Here is a 27,007-nt window from a genome sequence, read left to right on the forward strand (position 1 = left end):
TGTCACTTGGCTGAAGTGCAGTGGCACGATCTTGGCCTACTGCAACCTCCGCTTCCCAGGTTCAAACGATTCTCCTGCCTCAACCTCCCAAGTAGCTGGGAGTACAGGTGTGTACCACCACGCTCAGTTAATTTTTGTAGTTTTAATAGAGACAGAGTTTCGCCATGTTGGTCGTCAGAATGGTCTCGATCTCTTGACCTCGTGATCTGCCTGCCCCAGCCTCCCAAAGTGCTGGTATTACAGGTGTGAGCCATCACACCGGCCGCTCCTGTCTTTCTTGTTTTTGTTTGTTTGTTTGTTTTTGAGGTAGAGTCTTACTCTGTCACCCAGGCTGGAGTGCAGTGGTGTAATCTCGGCTCACTGCAACCTTCGCCTCCTGGGTTCAAGTGATTCTGGTGATTCAGCCTCCCCAGTAGCTGGGATTACAGGCACGTGGCACCACACTCGGCTAATTTTATATTTTTAGTAGAGAAGGGATTTCACCATGTTGGCCAGGCTGGTCTCGAACTCCTGACCTCAAGTCTGCCTGCCTCAGTCTCCCAAAGTGCTGGGATTACAGGCATGAGCCACAGTACCCAGCCTCTTTCTTGATTTTTAAAAAAAGGATGCAGAGTCTGTTTTTTTGTTTGTTTGTTTTATTGTTGTTTTCTTTTTGAGACAGAATCTCGCTTTGTTGTCAAGGCTGGAGTGCAGTGGTGCCACCTCGGCTCACTGCCCGCCTCAGCCTCCCAAAGTGTTCGGATTACACGCGTGAGCCCCCAAGCCCGGCCAAAAGGATGCAGAATCTGTTTTGAAGGAGGAGGTGGAAATGGATGGAAGAGACTTCCAGAGCGTGCCGTCTTCTTTGTGACAGGCCCTGTCCTCGGCAGGGGCCGGCGTGACCTCTCTGAGCCCATGAGCGGGAACTATTTTTGCCCTGGACGCCCGGTGATGGGCCCTCAAGGCGCTGGGCATCCCCTGCCCCGCTGCCCTCTCGGCTTCCATTCAGGAGCTTCATATCCCCCTCCCCTCACCCCTACCCCTGGGGCGCTGGAGTACTGGGGGACCAACTGGGAACTCCGCGGGGAGTAACCCCACGAGGGCGGGGGAGGGGAGGGCGCCGCCCAGCACCCCTTGGGGCTTCGGCCACCTCGAAGCAATCCCGGATCCAGAGGGCGCCTGGACCAGGTAGGGCCCCCATCCCGCCCCTGGCTGTGCGTGCCCTTGCAAGAGTCACCCGTCTCCATCCGTCACCTCCTCTCGCTCCCGGGCCTCCCCGGCAGCCCCCACGACCGTCCACCCTGGCCCGGCCTGGCCCGGCCCGGCCCTGCCCGGGCTCCCGCTCTCTCGGCCGCTCCCCGCAGAGCCCCGCAGCCCGAAGGGGCAGCACCCACCCCGTGGCCCGCTGCCTCTCTTCCCCACCGAGGCGTCTGCAGGAGTCCCTGTCGCGGCGCGGGACTCGGGGGCACTGACGCGAAGGAACCTGAACACCCCCAGAGAGCGGAGGTCGTGGGGGATGAGCCCGAAGAGGCGCACACCCCTCCCAGGCTGCCAGGACCTAAGGTGGGCACGGGCTGGGTCCGAGGAAGGGGTAGAGGAGGCAGGATTTGGGGCTCGGCTGGCGCAGAGCAGCGGCAGAACCCCTAGCGGAAGCCGGTGAGAGGGAAGATTTCGAACGGAGCCCGCTGGACCCGCGCCCCGGCGCCAGGAGCCTTGTCGTGGCTTGGGCGCGCCCCCTGGAGGCCTGAACCTGACATCAGGCGCGCCCAAATTGCTGGGATTGCAGACAGGGCCACCGCACCCAGCCTGTCCTCCTCAACTGCAAACGCCCCCTTTATACTTAGGTCTATTTCTGGACTCTCAAAGATCCATTGAGGCCTATTCTGCATTGGTTGGACAGAACCAATTTTCTTCGTCTACAAATAATAATAGAACTCCTTTTTTTTTTTTTGACAGAGTCTGGCTCTGCCACCCAGGCTGGAATGCAGTGGCGTGATCTCCGCTCACTGCAGCCTCTACCTCCCGGGTTCAAGTGATCTGAGATTATAGGCATGCGCCACCATGCAGGCTAATTTTTGTATTTTTAGTAGAAATGGGGATTTCACCATATTGGCCAGGCTGGTCTCGAACTCCTGACCTCAGGTGATCCTCCCACCTCGGCCTCTCAAAGTGCTGGGATTACAGAGGTGAGCCATCACACCTAGCCAAGTTAATTCAATTTTTAAAAATAAATAATTTTTTTTTTTTGAGACGGAGTGTAGCTCTTGTTGCCCAGGCTGGAGTGCAATGGCCCGATCTCAGCTCACTACAACCTCTGCCTCCCGGGTTCAAGCAGTTCACCTGCCTCAGCCTCCTGAGTATCTGGGATTACAGGCATGCACCACCACATCTGGCTAATTTTGTATTTTTAGTAGAGATGGGGTTTCCCTATGTTGGTCAGGCTGATCTCGAACTCCTGACCTCAGGTGATACACCCGCCTCGGCCTCCCAAAGTGCTGGGATTACAGGTGTGTGCCACCGTACCCAGCCAAAAAAATAAATTTAAAAATATGTAAATCAATAATAATATATAATTAAATATAATAAATAAAAATATATAGAAATAAATAGATTGAGCACAGTGGCTCACACCTGTAATTCCAGCACTTTGGGAGGCCAAGGCGGGTGGATCACATGAGGTCAAGAGTTCAAGACCAGCCTGGCCAACATGATGAAACCCCCATCTCTACTAAAAATACAAAAATTAGCTGGACATGGTGGTGGGCACCTGTAATCCCAGCTACTCGGGAGGCTGAGGCAGGAGAATCGCTTGAACCCAGGAGGCAGAGGTTGCAGTGAGCCAAAATCATGCCATTGCACTCCAACCTGGGTGACAAGAGAAAGACTCCGTCTGAAAAAAAAAAAAAAAAAAAAAAAAAGCAAAGAAAAGAAAAAAAAGAAAGAAATAATGGACGGGGTTGGGAGAGCTTCTGGACAGCTTAACACTTGCTGGTGCCTATAGGGTGGTGTGCCTGGAGAGGGCATGGAGGTGCCACACATTTCCCCTTCCCTTGCCCTCTGGATCTCTTCCACCTGGTTGTCCTTCTGTGTCCTTCTGAATATCATTTTATTTTATTTTATTCTATTTTATTTTATTTTTTTTGAGATGGAGTCTCAGTCTGTCGCTCAGGCTGGAGTGCGGTGGCATGATCTTGGCTCACTGCAGCCTCCACCTCCCAGGCTCAAGTGGTCCTCCTGTCTCAGCCTCTCAAGTAGCTGGGACTACAGCTGGGACTACACTATGCCCAGCTAATTTTTTGTATTTTTGGTAGAGATGGGGTTTTGCCATGTTGCCCAGGCTGGTCTTGAACTCCTGAGCTCAAGCAATTCACCTGCCTCAGCCTCCCAGAGTGCTGGGATTACAGGTGTGAGCCATCACACCCGGCCCCTAAATATCCTTTATGATAAACCTGTAAATGTTAGTGTTTCTCTGAGTTCTGTGAGCCATGCTGCCAAATTAATCAAACTTAAATGGGGGGTCTTGGGAACTCCAACTTACAGCTGGACAGTCAGAAGTGTTACCAGCACACTGGGTTCTTGTAATCTTCCAGGATAGAAATCAAGAGAGATCACCAGACATAGCAGCAAAAATAAAGTTTATTTTAGCTTGTGCACAAGGGAGCCAGCACTGAGACAGGAAAAGGAACGGGCTGCTCCCCAGGGGTAGTGTGTGGGTTAGTTTTATAGCAGAGGTGCCCAGCCTTTTTGGCACCAGGGACCAGTTTTATGGAAGACAATGTTTCCATGGATGGGGGAGGCGGGTGAGGGGGTGGTTTCAGGATGATTCAAGCACATGACATTTATTTGCACTTTATTTCTATTATTACTACATTGTAATATATAATGAAATAATTATACAACTGGCCATCATGCAGAATCGGTGGGAACCTGAGCTTGTTTTCCTGCAACTAGACGGTCCCATTTGGGGGTGATGGAAAACAGTGACAGATCATCAGGCATTAGATTCTCATAAAGAGTGTGGAACCTAGATCTCTCACATGCACCATTCACAATAGTGTTCACGATAGGATTCTCCTACGAGAATCTAATGCTGCCGCTGATCTGACAGGAGGCAAGCTCAGGCGGTAATGCAAGCGATGGGGAGTGGCTGTACATACAGATGAAGCTTTGCTCACTCGCCTGCCACTCACCTCTTGCTGTGTAGTCCAGTTCCTAAAGGTCGTAAACCAGTATCAGTCCATGGCCCGGGGTTTGAGGACCCCGGTTTTATAGGGTTGTGAAAGGAGAATAGGGCCAGGCGTGGTGGCTCACGCCTGTAATTCCAGCACTTTGGGAAGCTGAGGCAGGCAGATCACCTGAGGTCAGGAGTTTGAGACCAGCTTGGCCAACATGGTGAAACCCTGTCTCTGCTAAAAATACAAAAAATTAGGCCGGGCGCGGTGGCTCAAGCCTGTAATCCCAGCACTTTGGGAGGCCGAGACGGGCGGATCACAAGGTCAGGAGATCGAGACCATCCTGGCTAACAAGGTGAAACCCCATCTCAACTAAAAAATACAAAAAATAACTAGCCGGGCAAGGTGGCGGGCGCCTGTAGTCCCAGCTACTCGGGAGGCTGAGGCAGGAGAATGGCGTAAACCCGGGAGGCGGAGCTTGCAGTGAGCCGAGATCCGGCCACTGCATCCCAGCCTGGGTGACAGAGCGAGACTCCCTCTCAAAAAAAAAAAAAAAAAAAAAAAAAAATTAGCCAGGCATGGTGACGCACACCTGTAATCCCAGCTACTCAGGAGGCTGAGGCAGGTGAATCACTTGAACCCAGGAGGCAGCAGTTGCAGACAGCAGAGATCGCGCCATTGCATTCCAGCCTGGGTGACAGAACAAGACTCCATCACAAAAAATAAAATAAAATAAAATAAGAAAGAAAGGATAATAAATCTCAGGACCCTTAAAATCACTAAGCCAAAGGGAAAAGCCAAGCTAGGAACAGCATCAGGCAAACCTGCCCCCATTTTATTCTGCTTGTTTTTGTGGTTTGCTTTTGTTTTATGAGATGGAATCTCTCTCTGTCGCCCAGGCTGGAGTGCAGTGGCGTGATCTAGGCTCACTGCAACCTCCACCTCCCGGTTTCAAGCAATTGTTTTGCCTCAGCCTCCGGAGTAGCTGGGACTACAGGCATGCCCCATCATGCCCGGCTAATTTTTGTATTTTTAGCAGAGACGGGGTTTCACCATATTGGCCAGGCTGGTCTCGAACTCCTGACCTCATGATCCTCCAGCCTCAGCCTCCAAGTGCTGGGATTACAGGCATGAGCCACCATGCCCTGCCCATTTTATTCTTAAGTAAGATAACTACAGATATTTAAAAAAAGAAAGAATCTACATACCTCCCTCATGATTTACCCACAAGGAAATTCCTTGCGGTCCCCAAGATCACCTTAAAATAATTCTATTGAATTCCACCCTGGCGATGTAAATTGATACCTTGTCTTCCCAGGTGTGGGACAAAGGACAGAACTCAGTCACACCTCTGCTCACCTGAGACAAATGCATATCTGATTGACTCCTCTGCCCTATTGTTTATGCTATATCTAATGTAAAATGCAGATTCACTGAGCCAGACTAAGGCGTAAGTGACTACTCCTCTACCCCGCTCCCACATGGAAATTGTGTATTCAGTGAAAGGCTGATCAAAGACTCAAAAGGATGCAACTATTTTTTTCTTATCTACCCACACACTTTTAAAATTTCTTCCTCTTATGACCGGGCACGGTGGCTCATACCTGTAATCCCAGCACTTTGGGAGGCCGAGGCATGTGGATCACCTGAGGTCCGGAGTTCGAGACCAGCCTGACTACCATGGAGAAACCCTGTCTCTACTAAAAAAAAAAAATTCAAAATTAGCTGGGCATGGTGGCACACGCCTGTAATCCCAGCTACTAGGGAGGCTGAGGCAGGAGAATCGCTTGAACCTGGGAGGCGGAGGTTGTGGTGAGCCGAGATTGCACCATTGCACTCCAGCCTGGGCAACGAGAGTGAAACTCTGTCTCAAAAATAAATAAAATAAAATAAAATAAAATAAAATGTCTTCCTCTTTCCCCAATATCCACCCTTTCCCCTTTAAATACTGAAGCTCAGGCACGAGTCCTTAACCTTTGTAAAATAAACTTTCTAAATCGACTGAGACCTGTCTCAGATAGTTCTGGCTTAGAGTGTCTTTCTATAGGAAGGATTATGTCAGGGCATGTATGGGAAGGGTTTGTCTAGCTCTTGCATGGTGGTTCAACATACTTCTTCATACATCATGTGTAGCATTAGCATTTTAAATCTCTACCCCTGGAAATGATTTTTAGCATTAAAATGAGGAAAGGGGGCCGGGTGTGGTGGCTCACTGTAATCCCAGCACTTTGGGAGGCCAAGCCAGGCAGATCACCTGAGGTCAGGAGTTCAAGACCAGCCTAGCCAACATGGCGAAACCCCGTCTATACTAAAAATACAAAAATTAGCCAGGTGTGGTGTGGTGGCGCATGCCTGTAATTCCAGCTACTTGGAAGGCTGAGGCAAGAGAATCGCTTGAGCCTAGGAGGCGGAGGTTGCAGTGAGCAGAGATCATGCCACCGCACTCCAGCCTGGGTGACCCCCACCCCCAAAAAAAGAATTATGGCAGGGGCCTGACTTTTGCTAAGACATTTTCCTCTCCCTCCGACCTTTTCCTCCCCTTCACATGGTTGCATGCCGGCAGTCATTTCCATAAGCGGAAGTCACTAATAATTCATTGTCTTCCTGTCCTAACCACCTCCCCACAACCCTGGCAGGCTGCCTGCAAGATTAATAAATTTGTTTTTTATTTTAAAGAACAATGGGATGCCGGTAGAAAAAAAGAAAAATAAATAAAAATAAAGAACAATGATCTTTAGATCACATAAACCCCCTTGACGGCTTCTAGGAGTTGGGACTGGCTAAGGGGGCACTCAGGCAGCTTTGACCACGGGGGGTCTCACCTCCTGCGTTCTGCTATGCTCTAGGCGGAGTTAAACGACATCCCCGGCCGGGCACGGTGGTTCACACCTGTAATCCTGCACTTTGGGAGGCTGAGGGATCACTTGAGCCCTAGAGTTTGAGACCAGAGTGGGCAACGTGATGAGACCCTGTGTCTACAAAAAATTTTAAAATTGGCTCAGAGTGGTGGCATGCACCTGTACTCCCCCTGCTCCTGAGAGGAGGCCCGCTTGAGCCTACGAGGTCAAGGCTGCAGTGAGCCATAATCACACCACTGCACTCCAGCTTGGACAACAGGGCAAGACCCTGCCTCAAAAAAAATAAAAATAAAAGAGACCGGGCGCCATGGTTCACGCCTGTAATCCCAGCACTTTGGGAGACCGAGGTGGGTGGATCACGAGGTCAAGAGATCGAGACCATTCTGGCTAATGCAGTGAAACCCCGTTTCTACTAAAAATACAAGAAATTAGCCAGGCATGGTGGCGGGCACCTGTAGTCCCAGCTACTTGGGAGGCTGAGGAAGGAGAATGGCATGAACCTGGGAGACGGAGCTTGCGTGAGCTGAGATCACGCCACTGCACTCCAGCCTAGGCGACAGAGCAAGATTATGTCTAAAAAAAAAAGAAAGAAATATATTTTGGGGTAAACTATTTTTATTTCCTTCAAAGCCACACAGGAAATAGCTGGAGTGTTCACCAAATCGAGTTAAACAAGTGAGGCTCTAACTCTAGTAGTAAAATGGGACGGGAGGTGGCTAAAAGAAGGACAGGGCGGTGACACGGTCTAGAGAGCCTGCCCAGTACAGGGACTGCCCAGGTGAGGGAGCGCAAGGGCTGAAGCAAGCAGAAGTAAGGAACGAAAAGCAGACTGGTCGTTTCCATCTGACCTTCCTTACAGGGTAAAACAGAGAGACCTTCCTCACAGGCAAGCTGGGCCTGGCATGCTGCGGTTCATGGGTGGAACACGCACCCCTGCAGAGGGGAGCAGAGGAGACTCGCTCCTCCCCTCATAATCTTTTTTGTTTCAATCAATTTCCTGAAGTACAAAGAACTTTTTCCCCCCGGGAATCATGTGAACTTAAGTTGCAACATCAACCCCAAACATTTCCTACAAAGATATTCTCCACAAAAGCACAATCAGGAGTTAATATTGACCCATCAATGACCGGTACGTCAAGTTCAATTGGCCATAATTTTTTTTTTTTTTTTTTTTTTTGAGATGGAGTCTCGATGTTTGGTTCAGGCTGGAGTGCAGTGGTGTGATCTTGGCTCACCGCAACCTCCGCCTCCTGGGTTCAGGCAATTTCCTTGCCTCAGCCTCCCGATTAGCTGGGCCCACAGGCACCCACCACCATGCCTGGCTAATTTTTTGTGTTTTTAGTAGAAACCGGAGTTTCACCATTTTTGTCAGGCTGGTCTCGAACTCATGACCTCAGGTGATCCACCTGCCTTAGCTTCCCAAAGTGCTGGGATTACAGGCATGAGCCACTGTGCCCAGCCCAAATTGGCCATTATTTTGGACAGAGCTCTTGCCCTAGGCCCCAACAGACCAGACCAAACTAGAATTGAATCACTCGTGCTAGGTGCCACATGATCAAGCCGAACTTTGAAATGGGCCAGTTGTCCAAAAAATAGAAGATTCACAGCAACTAACCAGAAGGGGCCCAGTTTACCTGAGCTCAGGAGTTCAGGGTTGTAGTGTGCTATGATCGTACCTATGAACAGCCACTGCACACCAGCCTGGGCAACATAGCAAGACCCCATCTCTCGCTCTCTTAAAAAAAAAAAAAAAAAAGGCCGGGCGCGGTGGCTCAAGCCTGTAATCCCAGCACTTTGGGAGGCCGAGGCAGGTGGATCACGAGGTCAGGAGATCGAGACTATCCTGGCTAACACGGTGAAACCCCGTCTCTACTAAAAATACAAAAAACTAGCCGGGCGTGGTGGCGGGCGCCTGTAGTCTCAGCTACTTGGGAGGCTGAGGCGGGAGAATGGCGTGAACCCGGGAGGCGGAGCTTGCAGTGAGCCGAGATCACGCCACTGCACGCCAGCCTGGGAGACACAGCGAGACTCCGTCTCAAAAAAAAAAAAAAAAAAAAAAAAAAAAAAAAAAAAAGTCAGTTAGCTCTTCAAACTAATTTTGTTGAAATTTTGTCTTTTGACATATTGACCCATTTGTGACTTATAAGTGCAGTTCAGACAGAACACAGCCAAGTTCATTTGTTTACATTTGGTCTACAGCTGTTTGGTTTTGTTTGGCAGAACCGAGTAGTTTCAACAGAAACCATATGGCTTGGCTGGGTGCAGCGGCTCATACCTGTAATCCCAGCACTTTGGGAGGCCAAGGCAAGAGGATTGCTTGAGGCCAGGAGTTCAAGACCAGCCTGGGCAACATAGCGAGACTGTCTCTACAAAAAATAAAAAAAGGCTGGACGAGGTGGCTCACACCTGTAATCCCAGCACTTTGGGAGGCCTAAGTGGGCGGATCACCTGAGGTCAGGAGTTCGAGACCAGCCTGGCCAACATGGTGAAACCCCATCTGTACTGAAAATACAAAAATTAGCTGGGCATGGTGGCACATGCCTGTAATCCCAGTTACTTGGGAGGCTGAGGCAGGAAAATCGTTTGAACCCAGGAGGTGGAGGTTGCAGTGAGCCGAGATTACATCATTTCGCTCCAGCCTGGGCAACAAGAGCAAAACCCCATCTCAAAAAAAAAAAAAAAAAAAAAAAAAAAGGAAAAGGAAAAAGAAAGAAAGAAAAGAAAATGAAACCACTTTTGCAAAACCTGTAACAGTGAAAAAATTATAACAGAGAAAGAGATCTGACCTAACCGACTCCCTCTTGCCTCTAACCTCCAAGGTGTCATTGTTCATTCCTGGGTGTACGCCAAACTAACTTTGCGAGGAACTTAATTTATAGTTTAACTTTGTTTGGGGGTTTTATTTTTTGTCTTTTTTGAAATAGGGTCTTACTGCATCACCCAGGCTGAAAACATTGGTGTAATCATGGCTCACTGCAGCCTCTGCCTTCTGGGCTCAAGGGATCCTCCTGCCTCAGTAGCTGGGACCAAAAGTGTGTGCCACCATGTCTGGCTACTTTTTTATGTTTAGACATGGGGGTCTATATTGCCCAGTCTGGTCTCAAACTCCTGGGCTCAAGTGATCCTCCCACCTAGGCCTCCTAAAGCTGAGATTACAGGTGCGAGCCACTGCACCCAGCTTCTGAGATCATATAGGTCACTGTATGGCTGTGTCATCCTGTCACCAGTTGGCCACGCCAGTGAAAAACAAATGGTGTAGGGGATAGGGAGGCACCTACAATCATCTGTGGTCCTTCTAGGATTGAACCCCATTTTATTTTATTATTATTATTTTTCGAAACAGGGTCTTGCTGTTGCCCAGGCTGTGGTGCAGTGGTGAGATCATAGCTCCCTGAAGCCTCCAACTCCTGGGCTCAAGAGATCCTCTTGCCACAGCCTCACAAGTAGCTGAGTACAGGCATGCGACATCACGCCTGGCTAATTTTTCTTGAATTTTTGTTGAGATGGGGTCTTGCTATGTTGCCCATGCTGGACTCGAACCCCTGAGCTCAAGCGATCCTTACACCTCGGCCTCCCAAATTGCTGCACCTGGCCTAAATCCCGAGGTCCTGGAGCAGGTAAGGGCTGGAGGCCAGGTTCCAGTGAAGTTGCCAGAGGCTGTTTGGCAAGGTGCCTTCAGCTCCCCATCCGGGAAGTAGGAACTGCAGCTCTTCTCCTTTTTCAGTGTTTTCAGTCATTCTTAAATTAACCACTTGAGGGCGCTGGTGGCCTCTGGCCGCTCTTGAAGCAAGGCGATCAGGGCTGCCGCTGCCTAAGGAGGCTGTGGTCGGAGCTCTGCAGAGCAGCCTGGATGTCTTCTCTCAGGGCCCCACGGCCCCCTCCTGCCTCTCAGAGCCAAGCTCACAGCCTTCTCTACCTACACCTCCTCCACGCCCACCCAGGCCTGGGCAGACCACCACCTGAGTGCCATCTTTGGCTCGTCTCCCCCACCCATGCCGGCTCTAGCCCTGGACGGCCTAGCACCCCAACCTTGCTGGCGTCTCAGCCGGCAGGCCCCAGCCATGCCCTCCTCGCCTCTTCCATCTCCAGAACTCCTCCTTGGATGCCGTCTTCTCTCTGAACCTGGCCCAGTGGCCTCACGGGGTGCTCCCTTCTTGTTGCCCCCACTGCTCATCTGTCCTATCATCACTGCCTCTGGGCCTGAGTCCCAGGATCTTCAGCTCCCTGAGGGCAGGCCCTGAATGGTCTCCAGGGCAGTCTCTGTGCAGGGCGTGGTGAGTGAACAGCGAATGGCTTCCGCGAGGGCAGAGGGAGGGTGTTCAGACATGTCAGGGCTCTGGGGGACAGGGACGCTGTGATTGGGTCCTCTGTGCCAGCATTCTCAGCATTAGGTGGCCACAGGACTGGCTTTCTGCTAACCAGATTCCAAGAAACTGGCCAAGAACCCACAGTGACGAGGTCCTAATCTACCCAGATGGATGTACCTTGGGGGTGACCTGCCTGAGCTGCTGGGGGCTGAGGAGCCCTTAGGCTGCAAGCCCAGCAGCCCCTGCGTCAGGGACTTCCGGGTTCACCAAGCAAGGCTTTCCCATCCCCATGGTGTAGGCATGGCCTGGGGCTGGGCCTGGAAAATTCTTGCCTTTTCAAGTCTCTTTCCAGCCTTTAGACCCAGGGAAGAGAAGACCCAGGCTTAGGCCTCTGGCCAGCAACAGACTGGGATGTGGCTAGAATTGAATTACATTATTTCCATCGTGCTTATCTTTATGGTTCCTTTCTATTTCTGTCAAGAAATATTTGTTTTCCACTGTGAGGATGCCTTAACACAGCCCTGTGCAGTGTCCCCTCCATGGGGGATGGAGCTGAGATCCAAAGGGATAGGTATCATTATCTCCACACTGCCGATGGGGAAAGAGACTCCAGCCATGTGATGTACTCAAGGCCACATAGTTAGAGGGTAGAAGGGCTGGGATTGGAACCCAGGCCTGTCTGACACCAGAGCCTGTTTCTTTCTTCCTTTCTTTCTTCTTTCTCTCTCTCTCTCTCTGTTCCTTCCTTCCTGCCTTTCTTTCTTTTTCTTTCTTTCTCTTTCTTTCTTTCTTTCTTTCTTTCTTTCTTTCTTTCTTTCTTTCTTTCTTTCTTTCTTTCTTTCTTTCTTCTTTCCTTCTTTCTTTTTCTTGACGGAGTCACCCTCTGTCATCCAGGCTGGAGTGCAGTGGCTTGATCTCAGCTCACTACAACCTCCACCTCTGGGGTTCAAGTGATTCTCCTGCCTCAGCCTCCCAAAGTGCTAGGACTACCGGCATGAGCCACTGCACCTGACAATTTTTGTATTTTTAATAGAGACGGAATTTCACCATGTTGGCCAGGCTGGTCTCGAACTCCTGACCACAGGTGATCTGCCCGCCTTGGCCTCCCAAAGTGCTGGGATTATAGCCACCGTACCCGACTGAGCCTGTGTTCTTTTTTTTTTTTTTTAGACGGAGTCTTGCTCTTGTCACCCAGGCTGGAATACAATGGCAAGATCTTGGCCCACTACAACCTCCGTCTCCAGGGGTCAAGCAATTTTCCTGCCTCAGCCTCCCAAGTAGCTGGGATTACAGGCGCCCGCCACCATGCCCGGCTAATTTTTTTTTTTTTTTTTTTTTTTTTTTTTTTTTTTTGAGACGGAGTCTCGCTCTGTGGCCCAGGCTGGAGTGCAGTGGCCGGATCTCAGCTCTCTGCAAGCTCCGCCTCCCAGGTTCACGCCATTCTCCTGCCTTAGCCTCCCGAGTAGCTGGGACTACAGGCGCCCGCCATCTCGCCCGGCTAGTTTTTTGTATTTTTTTAGTAGAGACGAGGTTTCACCGGGTTAGCCAGGATGGTCTCGATCTCCTGACCTCGTGATCTGCCCGTCTCGGCCTCCCAAAGTGCTGGGATTATAGGCTTGAGCCACCGCGCCCGGCAACCGGCTAATTTTTGTATTTTTTGTAAAAGCAAGATTTCACCATACTGGCCAGGCTGGTCTCGAACTCCTGACCTCAGGTTATCCGCCTGCCTCGGCCCCTTAAAGTGCTGGGATTATAGGCATGAGCCACTGCACCTGGCCACCGCACCTGGCACCTGTGTTCTTTCATTTGCCCCAACTGCCAGCTGCACTGAGGACCTGCACCCGGAGGCTGATTCCTTGGGGACCTACCCTAGGGCTCTCTCTGCACTCATTTTGTTTGCCATGTTTATTCCCATGACGCTCTTTGTGAGGGCTGCAACTAGAACCATGGAAAAAGCCTGGCAAGTCCATTAACCACTCAGGCCCTTCTCTGAGCCTTACTCATAGCATCTGGGAGATGAGGCCGTTAACCCTGCCCTACATCCCGCTCAGGGCAAATGTGTGGGTTGAAGGAAGTGGTAGACGAGCCCTAGTCTCTACCTCGGCTTCCTCCTGTCCCTGATATTGGTTCTCTCATCCCTCCATCTCCCAGCATAGTACTGGTGCACAGAGGCTGCCATGTAGCAGAGCTCTTTTCTTTTTGTTTGATTTATGGGTTTTTATTTTATTTTATTTTATTTTATTTTATTTTATTTTATTTTTTTGAGACGGAGTTTCACTCTTCTCCCCCAGGCTGGAGTGTAATGGCACCATCTTGGCTCACTGCAACCTCTGCCTCCCAGGTTCAAGCAATTCTTCTGTCTCAGCCTCCCGAGCAGCTAGGATTACAGGTGCCCGCCACCACACCCAGCTAATTTTTTGTATTTTTTAGTACAGACAGGGTTTCACCATGTTGACCAGGCTGATCTCAAACTCCTGACCTTAGGTGATCCACCCGCCTTGGGCCTCCCAAAGTGCTGGGATTACAGGCGCGAGCCACTGTGCCCAGTCTGGTTTTTTTTTTTTTTCTTTTTGTGGAGACAGGGTTTTGCTCTGTCGCCCAGGCTCACAGCAGCCTTAACATCCCAGGCTCAAGACATCATCCCACTTCAGCCTCCTGAGTAGCTGCAACTACAGGCATGTGCCACCGTGTGCAGCTAGCTTTCTTTTCTTTCTTTCTTTTTGAGACAGACTCTCGCTCTGTCACCCAGGCTGGAGTGCAGTGGTGCGATTTCAGCTCACTGCAAGCTCCGCCTCCTGGGTTCACGCTAGCATCTCCAGCAGCTGGGACTACAGGCGTTCACCACCATGCCCAGGTAATTTTTTGTATTTTTAGTAGAAACAGGGTTTCACCGTGTTAGCCAGGATGGTCTCGATCTCCTGACCGCGTTATCTGCCCGCCTCGGCCTCCCAAAGTGCTGGGATTACAGGTGTGAGCCACCGCGCCTGGCCGGCGCTTTTGTGCAATTAGCAATAACATGCCTCAGATAAACCTCCTTGCTACCATACTGCCACTGTGCCAAGCTAGCTTGCTCGCGCCCTCTCTCTCTCTCTCTCTCTTTCTTGTGAGATGGAGTCTCATTCTGTTGCCCAGGCTGAAGTGCACTGGTGCGATCTTGGCTCACCACAACCTCTGCCTCCCAGGTTCAAGTGATTCTCCTGCCTCAGCCTCCCAAGGAGCTGGGATTACAGGCATGTGCCACCAGGACTGGGTAATTTTTTTTTTTTGAGACGGAGTCTGGCTCTGTCGCCCAGGCTGGAGTGCAGTGGCCGGATCTCAGCTCACTGCAAGCTCCGCCTCCCAGGTTCACACCATTCTCCTGCCTCAGCCTCCCGAGTAGCTGGGACTACAGGTGCCCGCCACCTCGCCCGGCTAGTTTTTTGTATTTTTTAGTAGAGACGGGGTTTCACCATGTTAGCCAGGATGGTCTCGATCTCCTGACCTCGTGATCCACCCGTCTCAGCCTCCCAAAGTGCTGGGATTACAGGCTTGAGCCACTGCGCCCGGCCTAATTTTTATATTTTTAGTAGAGACAGGGTTTCACCATGTTGGCCAGGCTGGTCTTGAACTCCTGACCTCGTGATCTATCTGCCTTGGCCTTCCAAAGTGCTGGAATTACAGGCATGAGCCACTGTGCCCAGCCAATTTTTGTATTTTTAGCAGGTGATCCACCCTCCTAAGCCTCCCAAAGTGCTGGGATTACAGGCATGGGCCACTGCACCCAGCTTTTTTTTTTTTTTTTTTTTTTTTTTTTTTTAACAGATGAAGTCTTACTATGTTGTCAGGGCTCGTCTGGAGCTACTGGGCTCAAGTGATCCCCCTGCCTCAACCTCCCAAAGTGTTGGGATTACAGGCATGAGCTACTCTGCCCAGTCAGAGCTCTTTTGTTCTGCACAACTGACTTGTGGGTGTCATTTATTAGTTGCCTGAGAGAACCATAGGTAATGAGTGATGCATGCCTCAAACAGTTTGCTTTCTTTTTTTTTTTTCTTTTTTTTGTTTTTTGAGGCGGAGTCTTGCTCTGTAGCTGAGGCTGGAGTGCAGTGGCGCGATTTTGGCTTACTGCAACCTCTGCCTCCTGGGTCCCGGTTAAGCAATTCTGCCTCAGCTTCCCAAGTAGCTGGGATTACAGGCATGCACCACCATGCCCATGCCCAGATAATTTTTGTATTTTTAGTAGAGATGGGGTTTCACCATGTTGCCCAGGCTGGTCTTGAACTCCTGACCTCAAAGTTCTTTACAACTTGTGAGGGATGATTAAAAGGAGAAAGCCAACTTAGTCACCTCCACGTTTCACAAGGAAGCCAGATGTGGTGGCTCACACCTGTAATCCCAGCACTTTGGGAGGCTGAGGCAGGAGGATCACTTGCTCCCAGGAGTTCGAGACCAGCTTGGGCAACATGGCAAAACCCCATCTCTACAAAAAAAAAAAACAAAACAAAAATAAAACAAAACTAGCTGGGCATGGTGGTGCATGGTAATGCATGCCTGTAGTTCCAGCTACTTGGGAGGCTGTGGTAGGGAATCATCTGAGCCCTGGGAGATGGAGGCTGCAGTGAGCTGTGATGATGCCACTGCACTCCAGCCCGGGCAACAGAGCAAAACTCCATCTCAAAAAAAAAAAAAAAAAAAAAGAAAAAGAAAAAAAGGCTACTTGAAGTAAATTATTCTGAGTGGAGTTATCTTTTTTAGTTTTTGAAACAAAGTCTTGCTCTGTCGCCCAGACTGGAGTGCAGTGGTGAGATCTCGGCTCACTGCAACATCTGCCTCCCGGGTTCAAGCGATTCTCCTGCCTTAGCCTCCCCAGTAGCTGGGACTATAGGCGCCCGCCACCACACCTGGCTAATTTTTGTATTTTTAGTAGAGATGGGGTTTCACCACGTTGGCCATGTTGGCCAGGCTGGTCTCAGACTCCTGACCTTGTGATCTGCCCGCCTTAGCCTCCCAAAGTGCTGGGGGATTACAGGCGTGAGCCACGGCGCCCGGCCTTCAGAGGAGTTGTTAAGATGTGTTCCACCTTCCTGGAGTCCAGGAGCAGCACTAGTATTGACTTGCCTGTATGTAGCAGGGCTCCCTTAACTGCATCTGATGATTTTAAAATTTTATGTTACTTTTAATCCTGTTAGCTTTGAATATATTGCCTAGAGACTCAGTTACTACCCAGTTTTTTTTTTTTTTGAGAGAGAAATATGCAACTGGACAATGTATTTATTAGCTTTGCTTTTCTTTCTTTTTTTTTTTTTTTTTTTTTTTTTTTTTTTTTTGAGTCTCCAACTCCTGACCTCAGATGATCCATTCACCTCGGCCTCCCAAAGTGCTGGGATTACAGGCGTGAGCCACCGCGCCTGGCCTGTGTGTGTGTTTTTCTTTTCCTTTTTTGGTTAGTTTTTCAATTAAAAAAAGACACCTAACCCATGTAGTGTCATCTTTCTACAATCAGTGTTCCCATGGGGGTAAAACTATTCAGATTACTTGCATGCAAAAAATAATTTAACTTTTAACATGAAAATACGTGGCAAAACCCAGAAAGATCCGTCATGAATGCAGGATACTTTCCACAAAGTTATACAAAAATAAATAAAATAAAATTGAAATAATGCTTGACTGATCCCAGGCCAAGATTCACTCTTGTATTCTACGGTAGTAGGTCCCTCCCTCCGCACTGCCCCCAGAGTTCCCTCTTTAAAACCAGTAGGTCAGCTGGGCACGGTGGCTCACGCTTATAATCCTAGCACTTTGGGAAGCAGAGGCAGGTGGATCATGAGGTCAAGAAATCGAGACCATCCTGGCCAACATGGTGAAACTCCGTCTCTACTAAAAACACAAAAATTAGTTGGGCGTGCCGGGCGCGGTGCCGACGTGGGCAGATCACCTGAGGTTAGGAGTTCTAGAACAGCCTGACCAACATGGAGAAACCCTGTTTCTACTAAAAATACAATAATTTTATTGTTGTATAAAATTATTGTATTTTATACAACAATAAAATTGTATTTGGGTGTGGTGGCACATGCTTGTAATCCCAGCTACTCAGGAGGCTGAGGCAGGAGAATCGCTTGAACCTGGGAGGCAGAGGCTGCGGTGAGCTGAGATCACACCATTGCACTCCAGCCTGGGCAACAAGAGCGAAACTCTGTCTCAAAAAAATATATAATAATAATAAAATAATAATACTAATCAGCTGGGCATGGTGGTGCGCACCTGTAGTCCCAGGTACTTGGGAAGCCAAGGCAGGAAAATTGCTTGAACCCAGGAGGCGGAGGTTGCAGTGAGCCGTGATTGCACCACTGCACTCTAGCCTGGCAACAGAGCAAGACTCCGTCTCAAAAAAAAACCACAAAACAAACAAACAGAAAAAAAACCAGTAGGTCAGGTGGGTGGGTAGGCGGGCGGACATGGTGGCTTATGTCTGTAATTCCAGTGCTCTGGGAGGCTGTGGTGGGAGGATGGCTTGAGCTGCAGTGAGCTGTGATTGTATCACTACACTCCAGCCTGGGCAACAGAGCGAGATCTCATCTCTAGGTAAACAAATAAACCCAGTAAGTCACTCCCTCACCTGCCTAGATCCTGCAGGGCTCCCCATTCTCCTTGACATTCCAGTTCTTTCCACCTGGGGCTCCACATTGCCTCCACAACGTCACATCGCACCACTGTGCCGCCGGCTCGGCTGTATCAGCCTCTCTAACCTTGCACATCAGGCCTCTGTTCACCTGTCTCCACCTCCAGGCCCTGCCAGCAAGGCGCTTCTCCCTTTCTCTGCCTGGTCTGTGCCACATTGCCTGAACACACGGCCCACCCCACCCCCTCAGAGCACCAGGAGCTCATATCTGGGTCCAAGACCCTACTAGGAGAGCAAGGCCAGAGAATGACCTCTAGGGCCCAGCATGAGCCTACACGGAGAAGGTGCCCACTGTCCGTTGAATTCACCCATTCAACAAGTATTTAGGCTGCTCATCGTGGCTCACGCCTGTAATCCCAGCACTTTGGGAGGCCAAGGTGGAAGGATGGCTTGAACCCAGGAGTTCCAGACCAGCCTAGGAAACATAGTGAAACCCATCTCTACAAAAAAATACAAAAATGGCCGGGCGCGATGGCTCACGCCTGTAATCCCAGCACTTTGGGAGGCCGAGGCAGGCGGATCACCTGAGGTCGGAAGTTCGAGACTAGCCTGACCAACATGTTGAAACCCCGTCTCTACTAAAAATACAAAATTAGGCCGGGCGCGGTGGCTCACGCCTGTAATCCCAGCACTTTGGAAGGACGAGGAGGACAGATCACGAGGTCAGGAGATCGAGACCATCCTGGCTAACATGGTGAAACCCTGTCTCTACTAAGAATACAAAAAATTAGCCGGGCGTGGTGGTGGGCGCCTGTAGTCCCAGCTACTCGGGAGGCTGAGGCAGGAGAATGGCGTGAACCCAGGAGGCAGCGCTTGCAGTGAGCCGAGATAGTGCCAATGCATTCCAGCCTGGGCAACAGAGCAAGACTCCGTCTCAAAAAAAAAAAAAAAAAAAAAAAATAGCCGGTTAGCCGGGCGTGGTGGCACATGCCTGTAATTTCGGGAGGCTGAGGCAGGAGAATCTGTTGAACCCTGGAGAAGGAGTTTGCGGCAAGCCGAGATCGCGTCATTGCATTCCACCCTGGGCAACAAGAGCGAAACTCCATCTCAAAAAAAAAAAAAAAAAAAAAATTAGCTGGACGTGGTGGCACGTGCCCAGCTACTCAGGAGGCTGAGGCAGGAGGAACGCTTGAGCCTGGGAGGTTGAGGCTAAAGTGAGCTGTAATCAGGCTCCTGCATTCCAGCCTGGGCAAGAGTAAGACCCTGCTTTAAAAAAAAAAAAAAAAGTAAAAAGAAAAAAAGCATTTATTGAGCACCTACTATGTGGTAGGCTCTGTGCTAGGCTCCGGGGATGTAGGGGACTTCAAACCAGACAGGGCCTTGCCCTCCGGGAGCCCACAGTCCACTGAGATAGGGTGGGAGTGGGGGAAACACGCAGGAGGCCTTCAGCTACGTGGGACAAAGACCACTCCACAGTGGGACAATGGGGTGGGGAGCGGAGGCGCCGCCGGGGAGGAGGCTCCGGGCGGGCCGTGCTGAGACCGCAGCATTTGACCTGGGACGTGAGCAATCAGAACGGCCCGGCCAGAGGCAGCTGGGAACAGTGCTGCCCAGGGAATTGCAAGTTCAAAGGCCTGGGGAAAGGCTGCGCTGAGCAGCTGCAGGCACAGGCCCAGGCCCAGGCCAGGCAGGGCCGGCCCCTGCAGGCTCGGAGGCCTGGCGAAGATTCCGCTTCTTATTCTCGCTCCCGTTCGGGGGGCGCCATCTTGCTTCCTTTATGGCGGCGAACGAGGCCCAGAGAGGCCACCGTCCCGCGTGGGGCCGCACAGCGGCGGGAGAGCTCCGAGCGCAGAGGGGCGCATCCCCACTTCCCCGTCTCCAGTGCGCGGCAGAAGCGGGCGGAGCGACCCGGTACCCGCCCCCGCGCCCGCCCCGCGCGCCCGCCTGGCCCCTCGGCCCCGCCCCTGCTCCGGGGTGACGCGGGCTGGGGCGCGACGGTCTCGGCAGCGGCTGCAGAGGGAGCGCAGCGCAGGGCCACCATGGGGGCCCAGCTGAGCACGGTAGGCGGGGAGGGGTCGCCGGGGCCGCAGGGCGTCGCGAGGGACAGGGACCCATTGGCGAGGGGGCGGGCTGGCCTGCGGGAGGGGGCGCGGGACCCGGGCCGAACCCGGCCCCATCTCAACCGGCCGCACCCACTCCGCCCGCCCAGCCCGCCGCGCCCCACCCCACCGCACCCTAGCCCTGCCCGGGGGAGCAACGTGGTGACCGCGACTCACGCCCTGGTCGTCTGTAGCGGGGAACCAGCCCTCCTGCCCGGGGTGCGCGGCAGAGCCCAGCAACGGGGAGCACCCGAGCCCTGCCCTGGCCGCCGTGGGGCCTTGGCTGCTGGAGGGACCCGTGGTTGTGAGTGTGTGTGCGTCTGAGTGTGAGTGTGTGAGCGAGCGTGCGAATGACTGTGGCTTGAGAGTGTGTGAGTGTGACGGTGGGTGTGAAGGGCGGGCATGGAAACGTGTGATGTGTGTGTGTCGGGAGTATATGAATGGGCGATGTGACTGTGACAACGTGTGTGTGCGCGATGTCACTGAGTCAGAGGGTTTTGCACGTTTTAGCAACAAGGAACAGAACCCCGATGACGCTGGGGCGTCCTTCCAGTGCGCAGTGGGCCAGGCTGCCAGCGAGGCCAGGCTCCCACTGACTCTGCAAGCTGTGCTGGGGACCTCACACTTTATGGTATCAGCGCCGTTTGCCCCATTTCACAGATGGGGAAATGCAAGCTAGTCTTGGCCACCGTCCCACAGCGCCGCCGCCCGAGGGAGCCTGCTCCATGGGATTTCAAAGTCCACTCTGCTGCTGTCACTTCTGGGCTGGCCTAGAACCACCTTCCCTTCCCCCCAGGCCACTTCCTCTCTCCAGTTTCTCAAAAGTTGATCATGATGGGGCTGGAGGCTTGAGTCTGTGTGGACACGTGGAGGCTGCAGCTGCAGAGGGCAGCTCCCCCCTCAACTGTGACCCGCTGTGTGTGGGGAGGCAGACACAGAAGGAATCAGCCCAGCACCCCTCCACCTCCACCTCCACACCTGGCATCTGCCACTTGGAGGGCACCTGGGCCCTCCCTCTGGCGCTAGAGGCTCCTCCTTGGGGAACCAGGCAAAAGGCCTCTTGGCTTGGGCGGTTGCTCAGGAAAATGTGGCTTAACCCAGAACTTGGGGGTATTCAGACCCCAGGGTGAACCTGTGGGCATCACCCCAGCCTTCATGCAACACTGTCCCCATTCTTCCCCAGAAAGCACCTGCCTCCTTTATTGTTGAAATGTCCTGCCTGTGTCTCCAAAGCTTCCCCTGGGCTCCACTCAACCCTTCCCTGCTGTTTTTGGTGGTGCTCCTTACCTTCCAGCTGGTGGTTGGATTTATGGCAACTTCCCCAGCACCTGGCTGCTCTACACATTTCTTGTTTTCTTTTTTGAGACAGGGTCTCACCCAGACTGTAGTGTAGTGGTGTGATCATAGCTCACTGCAGCCTCACCCTCTTGGGCACAAGTGATCCTTCTACCTCAGCATTCTGAGTACGGGCATGCGCCAACACGCCCATCTGAATTTTTTTTTTTTTTTTTTTTTTTTTTTTTTGAGACAGAGTCTTGCTCTGTCCCCCAGGCTGGAGTGCAGTGGCCGGATCTCAGCTCACTGCAAGCTCCGCCTCCCGGGTTTACGCCATTCTCCTGCCTCAGCCTCCCGAGTAGCTGGGACTACAGGCGCCCACCACTGCGCCCGGCTAACTTTTTGTATTTTTTAGTAGAGACGGGGTTTCACCATGTTAGCCAGGATGGTCTCGATCTCCTGACCTCATGATCCGCCCATCTCGGCCTCCCAAAGTGCTGGGATTACAGGCTTGAGCCACCGCGCCCGGCCTTTTTTTTTTTTTTTTTTGAGACGGAGTTTCTCTCTGTCACCCAGGTTGGAGTGCAGTGGCATGATCTCAGCTCACTGCAAACTCCACTTCCTGGGCTCGGGCAATTCTCCTGCCTCAGCCTCCCAAGTAGCTGGGATTATAGGCACTTGCCATCACACCTAGCTATTTTTTGTACTTTTAGTAGATACAGGGCTTCGCCATCTTGGCCAAGCTGATCCCGAACTCCTGACCTCAGATGATCCACCTGCCTCAGCCTTCCAAAGTGCTGGGATTACAGGAGTGAGCCACTGTGCCTGGCCTGATTTTTTGTATTTTTAATGGAGACAACGTCTTCCTATGTTGCCCAGGCTGGTCACAAACTTCTGAGCTCAAGTGATCCTCCCGTCCCAGTTCCTCAAAGTGCTGGGATTACAGGTGTGAGCTGCCGTGCCTGGCCTCATTCCATTTATTTCTGTTGAATGACTGAGTAGTCCCCTGTGAGGGGCAGAGCCCTGCCTGGGAGTTGGGAGACCTTCACCAACCCCCTGAGCCCCATCTCTCCAAGGGTGGGTGGGGATTACCCTTTGTGGGTGCTGCTGGGGTCCCGCTTGGCCCAGAATGTCTCCAGCATCTTCTGAGCTAGGCCTCCTGGCTTAAGGGCTCCCCACAGTCTGCAGGAGGCTGGCTGGGGGCCTGGTGCACTAGGTGTCTTATCTAGGACGTGCAGGCCCCGTGGGAGGCCTCTCCCAACATTTTGGGGGATCCAGGCCGGGGGTTGGCCCTGGAGTCTGCCAGCCACACTGGGAGAACGTTGGAGCTTGGCCTGCCGTCCTGAACTGTGGTTCCCCTGCTTCCCAGCCCGGCTGTGAGTGCTCAGCGACCCTGACAGGCTGACAGGTAGAGTCTGCCGGGCTTTCCTACTGTCCTTGGCAGCTCCATGCTTAGTCGGTGGCCCAGATCCCAGCTCTGTGTCCACCTGTTCCTCCTCCTGGGTTCCCTTCTCCCACAGTTCCCAGCCAAGCTAGAGCCCCCCACTGCAGAACTTCCTCCGCTCCCTCCCACTTCCTCCCTGTTAGAACAGTACCAGGAGGGAGGTGCTGCTCAGATTCTGGTGGGACTGCTGGCGGGCAGGCGGGCGACAGGTAAGCAAGTAACCCAACTGGCTTGTCCAAGCTCCAGGGCAGGGAACTGGCACCTGGGGATGACCGGGCCTGCCACGTAGGGGGCCCTGGCAGCTTTCTCTGCCCATCCCGAACCTGGCCTGGGCAGAGTGGAGGCCAGGGTCCCCGTAGGGAATTCTAGGGGTGGGCAGCTGAGCAGGGCATTCTATGCGTGGGGAGCAGAGCTACGCAACCCTTCAGCTATGGTGTATTAGCTGGGGGCTCCCTGGGACTCTGGCACCCTGTGTCCCTCTTCCCCTCTGTGTTATTAGAGACAAGGAGAGGCGGGTGGTGGGTTCCCTGGTGGGGCAGAGCATGGCCTGTGGGCATTAGGTCAGGAACTGGGAGGCAGCTGTCCTCTGGGTCTGCAGGTGGCTGGGTTGAGGTGGTCTGTGTGTGTGAGTGTGTGTGTAAGTGCGCATGCAGCACAGCTGAGGAGGCACAGGGGTGGGACCTTGGCCTCAGCCATCTGCCTCCTGTTTACTTGGCCCACTGCTGGTGGGGGTGGGGGTGGTGCTGTGGTTGGGGACGGGGCAGAGCCTGTTCCAAGCCGTGCTGGTGGGAATAGAGTGTACTCCACTGTGTGAGTCTGGTAGGGCCTCTAGCTTTCTGGAGGTAAAACCTTCGCCCCTCCACTGCTCCTGGCTGTGGTGCACCCTCTCTGCCCATGTCTGTCACCCCCTTTGGCTTGAATTCAGGTGGGGCCTCCTGGCTTGTGTCCCCCGCATTGGGCATGGGACCTGCCACTTGAGTGCCCACTGGGGTTTGTGGACTAAATGACTGACAGATGGTGATGGTCTGCCCGTGGCTGCCTCCCCAGATAAGAACTTTTACCTATAAAAAGCCCACCCCTTCTCTTTAGTGGCCAGAAGGTTTCGCTGGGCTCAAGTCTGTCCCCTGAGGCTTGGTTTCCTCACCTGAAGTGGGAGGAGTCATGAACAGGCTTGAGGACTGAATGAGGTGGCAGGAGCAAAGGCTGCCCCCTCAGGCTCCGGGCAGCCCCCGTTGTTGGGAGCGGACACTGGAAGGAAGGCCCCTGACTCTCATCCGCTGCCCACGGCGAGCCCGGCTTTCTGAGCAGTGCCTGACTCCCAGCTCAGCCCTGGGAGCTGTGTGTATCCTCTCTGGGTGTGGAACAGGCGTGGGAACAGCCTGGAGCCGGATCCTAAGCCCACCTCTGATGCCTGTGCTCTTGGAGGACAAGCGGGCTTTTCTGACACATAGGACAGGCTGTGCCCCGCCCTCACCCAGGAGTCTGGGCTCTTGTCCTGGTTCTGGAAACTTCTAGGCAAAATAAAAAGACTGGGAGGTTGGGAGCCTATTGTCCCTTCACTAATTCATTGCACAAATATTTGTTGAGTGCTTTCTGCGTGGAGTATTGGGGATACAGTGGTGACGACAGACACAGATCCCGGGATCTGCTCCAGGGCCACCTCTGGATGCTTGTGGGGAGCCGGTGCCTGGGGTTGGAGGAAGGTCTGTTCAACGGCCGAGGCCAGCATTCAGGGACTTGCCATCGGGGCCACTGACACGTGGGTATCTTTTTCTTGGCCTGGCACCCACCCAGGCCCAGTCCGTGGGTTTAGTGTTAGGGCAAGTGAGGGAAGTGGGAAAGCAACAGAAAATCAGAAACCAACACCCAGGCTCCACCCTGGGCCTCCTTGAGCTACATTTGTGCCCTCACTGTCACGCATTTGTCCCTCATTGTCACATGGAGAACATGGTGGTTCCCACCTTGCATCACTGTGGGAGGGCCAGGGAGGAAATGGGGGAAGGTGCCTCGCAGCCGCTGAAGCCAGCTGCCCGCAGAGGGGCCTTAAGCTGGGCTGTGCGCTGACACAGCTGTGCTGGAAAACAACTCTAGGAAGCAGCAAGCACAGCTCCAGCTCCTCATGTCATTCAGGTTCATTGCCAGGGTCCCCAACAACGGTGATTTCCTGCGAAGGTAACTTCCGCCAACTTTTTCCCTAGACGCTATTCCCCCTGGGTGTGGTTTCTGTGACTGAGGGAGAGGTCGATAGCAGAGGAATCATCGGAAGTGTCCTCATCCCAGAGAGTTTCCAGAGGGGACCAGGGGCTGTGAAAAGTCTACCAAGGGCCTGGTTAGCTAGGGAAGGGCTCATCAGGGAAGATTTTGATGTTTGAGCTGGGCTCTGAGGGATGAATAGGAGTTTGCTGGTTGGATGCCTGCAGATGAAGGACATTTAGGGCAGAGAGGAGAGCATGTGCAAACGCCTGAAGCAAGAAGGGCTTAATGTTGAGAGAGCAGAGAGCTGGGAGGTGAGTCCAGAGTTGGGGCCGTAGAGAGAGTGCCTTCAGGTAGGCAGTGGGGAGCTATGGTGGGTATTTGAGGAGGGGGTGGAGCCGCCTGTTGGTTTGGGCCCCCAGGGCTGGGGGCAGGTGCTCAGGCCTCACTGTGTGAGGCAGGATATCAGATTTGGGCTGTGAGCTCTGTGACTGGGGCAGAGAGAGGGCACCTGTCTTGGGTGGTGACTCAGGAAGAGTGGCACTTTGGGCTGGACGTTGGGAGTCCAGTCCCGGCCCACCCCGCAGGGCTGCATGACCTTGGCAGGTCACCTCATCTATCTGAGGGACAGATAACAGTGTCATGTGGTGAGCAGTGCTTGGAGGGCTGGCTTTGGTGTACTCGGGGAAGGTCACTCCCCTTTCCTGGCCTCGGTTTCCTCACGTGCTGGGATGATCACCACGCCCGCAGCCTAGGGTTGAGGTGGGGAATATCCCAGGAAACCCGTGGCCCCTACTCGGAACAGCGCCAGCTCAGGGGCGCTGACCGCTGGGTGCCTCCTTCCTCCCCACCCTCCCCATCCTCCAGGTAGGGCCCGGGGAGGTGAAGCGACTCTCCTGCTGTCCTAAGCTGGGACTCAAATCCTGGTCTCTCTGACCCAAGTCCACAGCTGCCAACTGGGGCCTTGAAGGATGCGTGAAACACCTGGGCCATGCTGATTAAATGGGTGGTGGCCAGAGACCCCAGCTGGGTGGCCCTGGGCATGGGTGAGGGGTGGGCTAGGCATCCACAGCCCTTCTTTTAGACCCGTGGGTCAAATACCAAGGGCCCCACGGAGCGAGGCCTCAGCTGCACCCATCACGGAGGCCCTGCCTGGGAGAGAGGCGTTTTGTTTTAAGTCCAACAAAGGGCCTGTAACTGTAGCCGGGCAGCTTGGAGCTGCTGGGCTGGTTTGGGGGTGGGGGCCAGGCCTGGTATGAGGTTGTAGCACCCTGCCCTTCCTTCACTTGGCTATTCCACTTCTCAGTTGGTAGTGGCCCCATGAGGGTGGCAGGAAAAGCTCCTGTGTGTGAGCTGGCACTTCCCAAGTTATAGACACCTATGTGACCTGGGACCCCGCTTATCTCATCTCACATCTCTTCAAGGAGATAGGCCAGGCAGTGGCCCTTGCCTTCTAGGGACAGGACACACGGCTCCGCCAGAGCACCCTCCTCAAATCGTTGCAGAGTAAGGACTCCTGGTGGGGTTTCCAGAAGGGGAGGGGCGATGGGGCTAGGCCTTGAGAGGTTAGCAGCATCTTACCTGGCCCTGCGTAGAGCGGAGGCACTTGTCTGTGTTCTGCAGGATACACTACCTCAAGGGGCCCGTAGCAGATCCCACAAAGGAAGTAGAGAGGCCTGCACGCATGCAAGGAACTTGTTTCCGAGCTTCCTGGCAGTCAAGGTGAAAAGGGAACTAGTAGGGTAATGATAAGAAGAGAACACACATGCACATTTGCTGAGAGAACTACAGTCAGGGAGGTATATGGGGAGGCTATATAAACAAGCTGTGAAACAGCTTTCTTGAGAGCCAGTGTTTTATATGAACTTTGACTTCTCAGTCTCTCTAATTGAACTACCAGTATGGGCTTCACACACTTTTTATTTTGAAATAATTTCAAAGTTACTGGCCGGGCGCGGTGGCTCATGCCTGTAATCCCAGCACTTTGGAAGGCTGAGGCGAGTGGATCACGAGGTCAGGAGATTGAGACCATCCTGGCTAACACAGTGAAACCCCGTCTCTACTAAAAAGTACAAAAAACTTAGG

General features: G+C 52.7%; 4 protein-coding genes across 31 annotated transcripts in view; 3 read left to right on the forward strand and 1 right to left on the reverse strand.

Annotated features, from left to right (window-relative positions):
• TSPO (translocator protein) overlaps positions 1 to 27,007 on the reverse strand; it is a 677,237-nt gene that overhangs the window by 504,816 nt on the left and 145,414 nt on the right. The gene's annotated exons all lie outside the window — the stretch shown is intronic.
• LOC126963616 (NADH-cytochrome b5 reductase 3) overlaps positions 1 to 27,007 on the forward strand; it is a 414,164-nt gene that overhangs the window by 361,885 nt on the left and 25,272 nt on the right. For 20 of the 27 annotated variants that reach the window (XM_050805968.1, XM_050805965.1, XM_050805954.1 and 17 more), the window contains exon 2: positions 19,893 to 19,971. In XM_050805968.1, the coding sequence (XP_050661925.1) occupies positions 19,951 to 19,971 (21 nt within the window). In that variant the 5' untranslated portion in view covers positions 19,893 to 19,950. Of the gene's footprint in view, positions 1 to 3,493; positions 3,498 to 19,873; positions 19,972 to 27,007 lie in introns of those variants that run through there. The other 7 variants (XM_050805950.1, XM_050805951.1, XM_050805952.1 and 4 more) reach the window with 5 other exon arrangements.
• The window catches only part of LOC126963638 (ribosomal RNA-processing protein 7 homolog A), a 198,025-nt gene that overhangs the window by 39,864 nt on the left and 131,154 nt on the right, over positions 1 to 27,007 (forward strand). The window lies entirely within an intron of this gene.
• Positions 1 to 27,007, forward strand: part of LOC126964031 (ribosomal RNA-processing protein 7 homolog A-like) — a 141,675-nt gene that overhangs the window by 36,749 nt on the left and 77,919 nt on the right. The window lies entirely within an intron of this gene.

Source organism: Macaca thibetana, chromosome 10 (genome assembly GCF_024542745.1).
Source record: "Macaca thibetana thibetana isolate TM-01 chromosome 10, ASM2454274v1, whole genome shotgun sequence".
NCBI classification, from domain to species: domain Eukaryota; kingdom Metazoa; phylum Chordata; class Mammalia; order Primates; family Cercopithecidae; genus Macaca; species Macaca thibetana.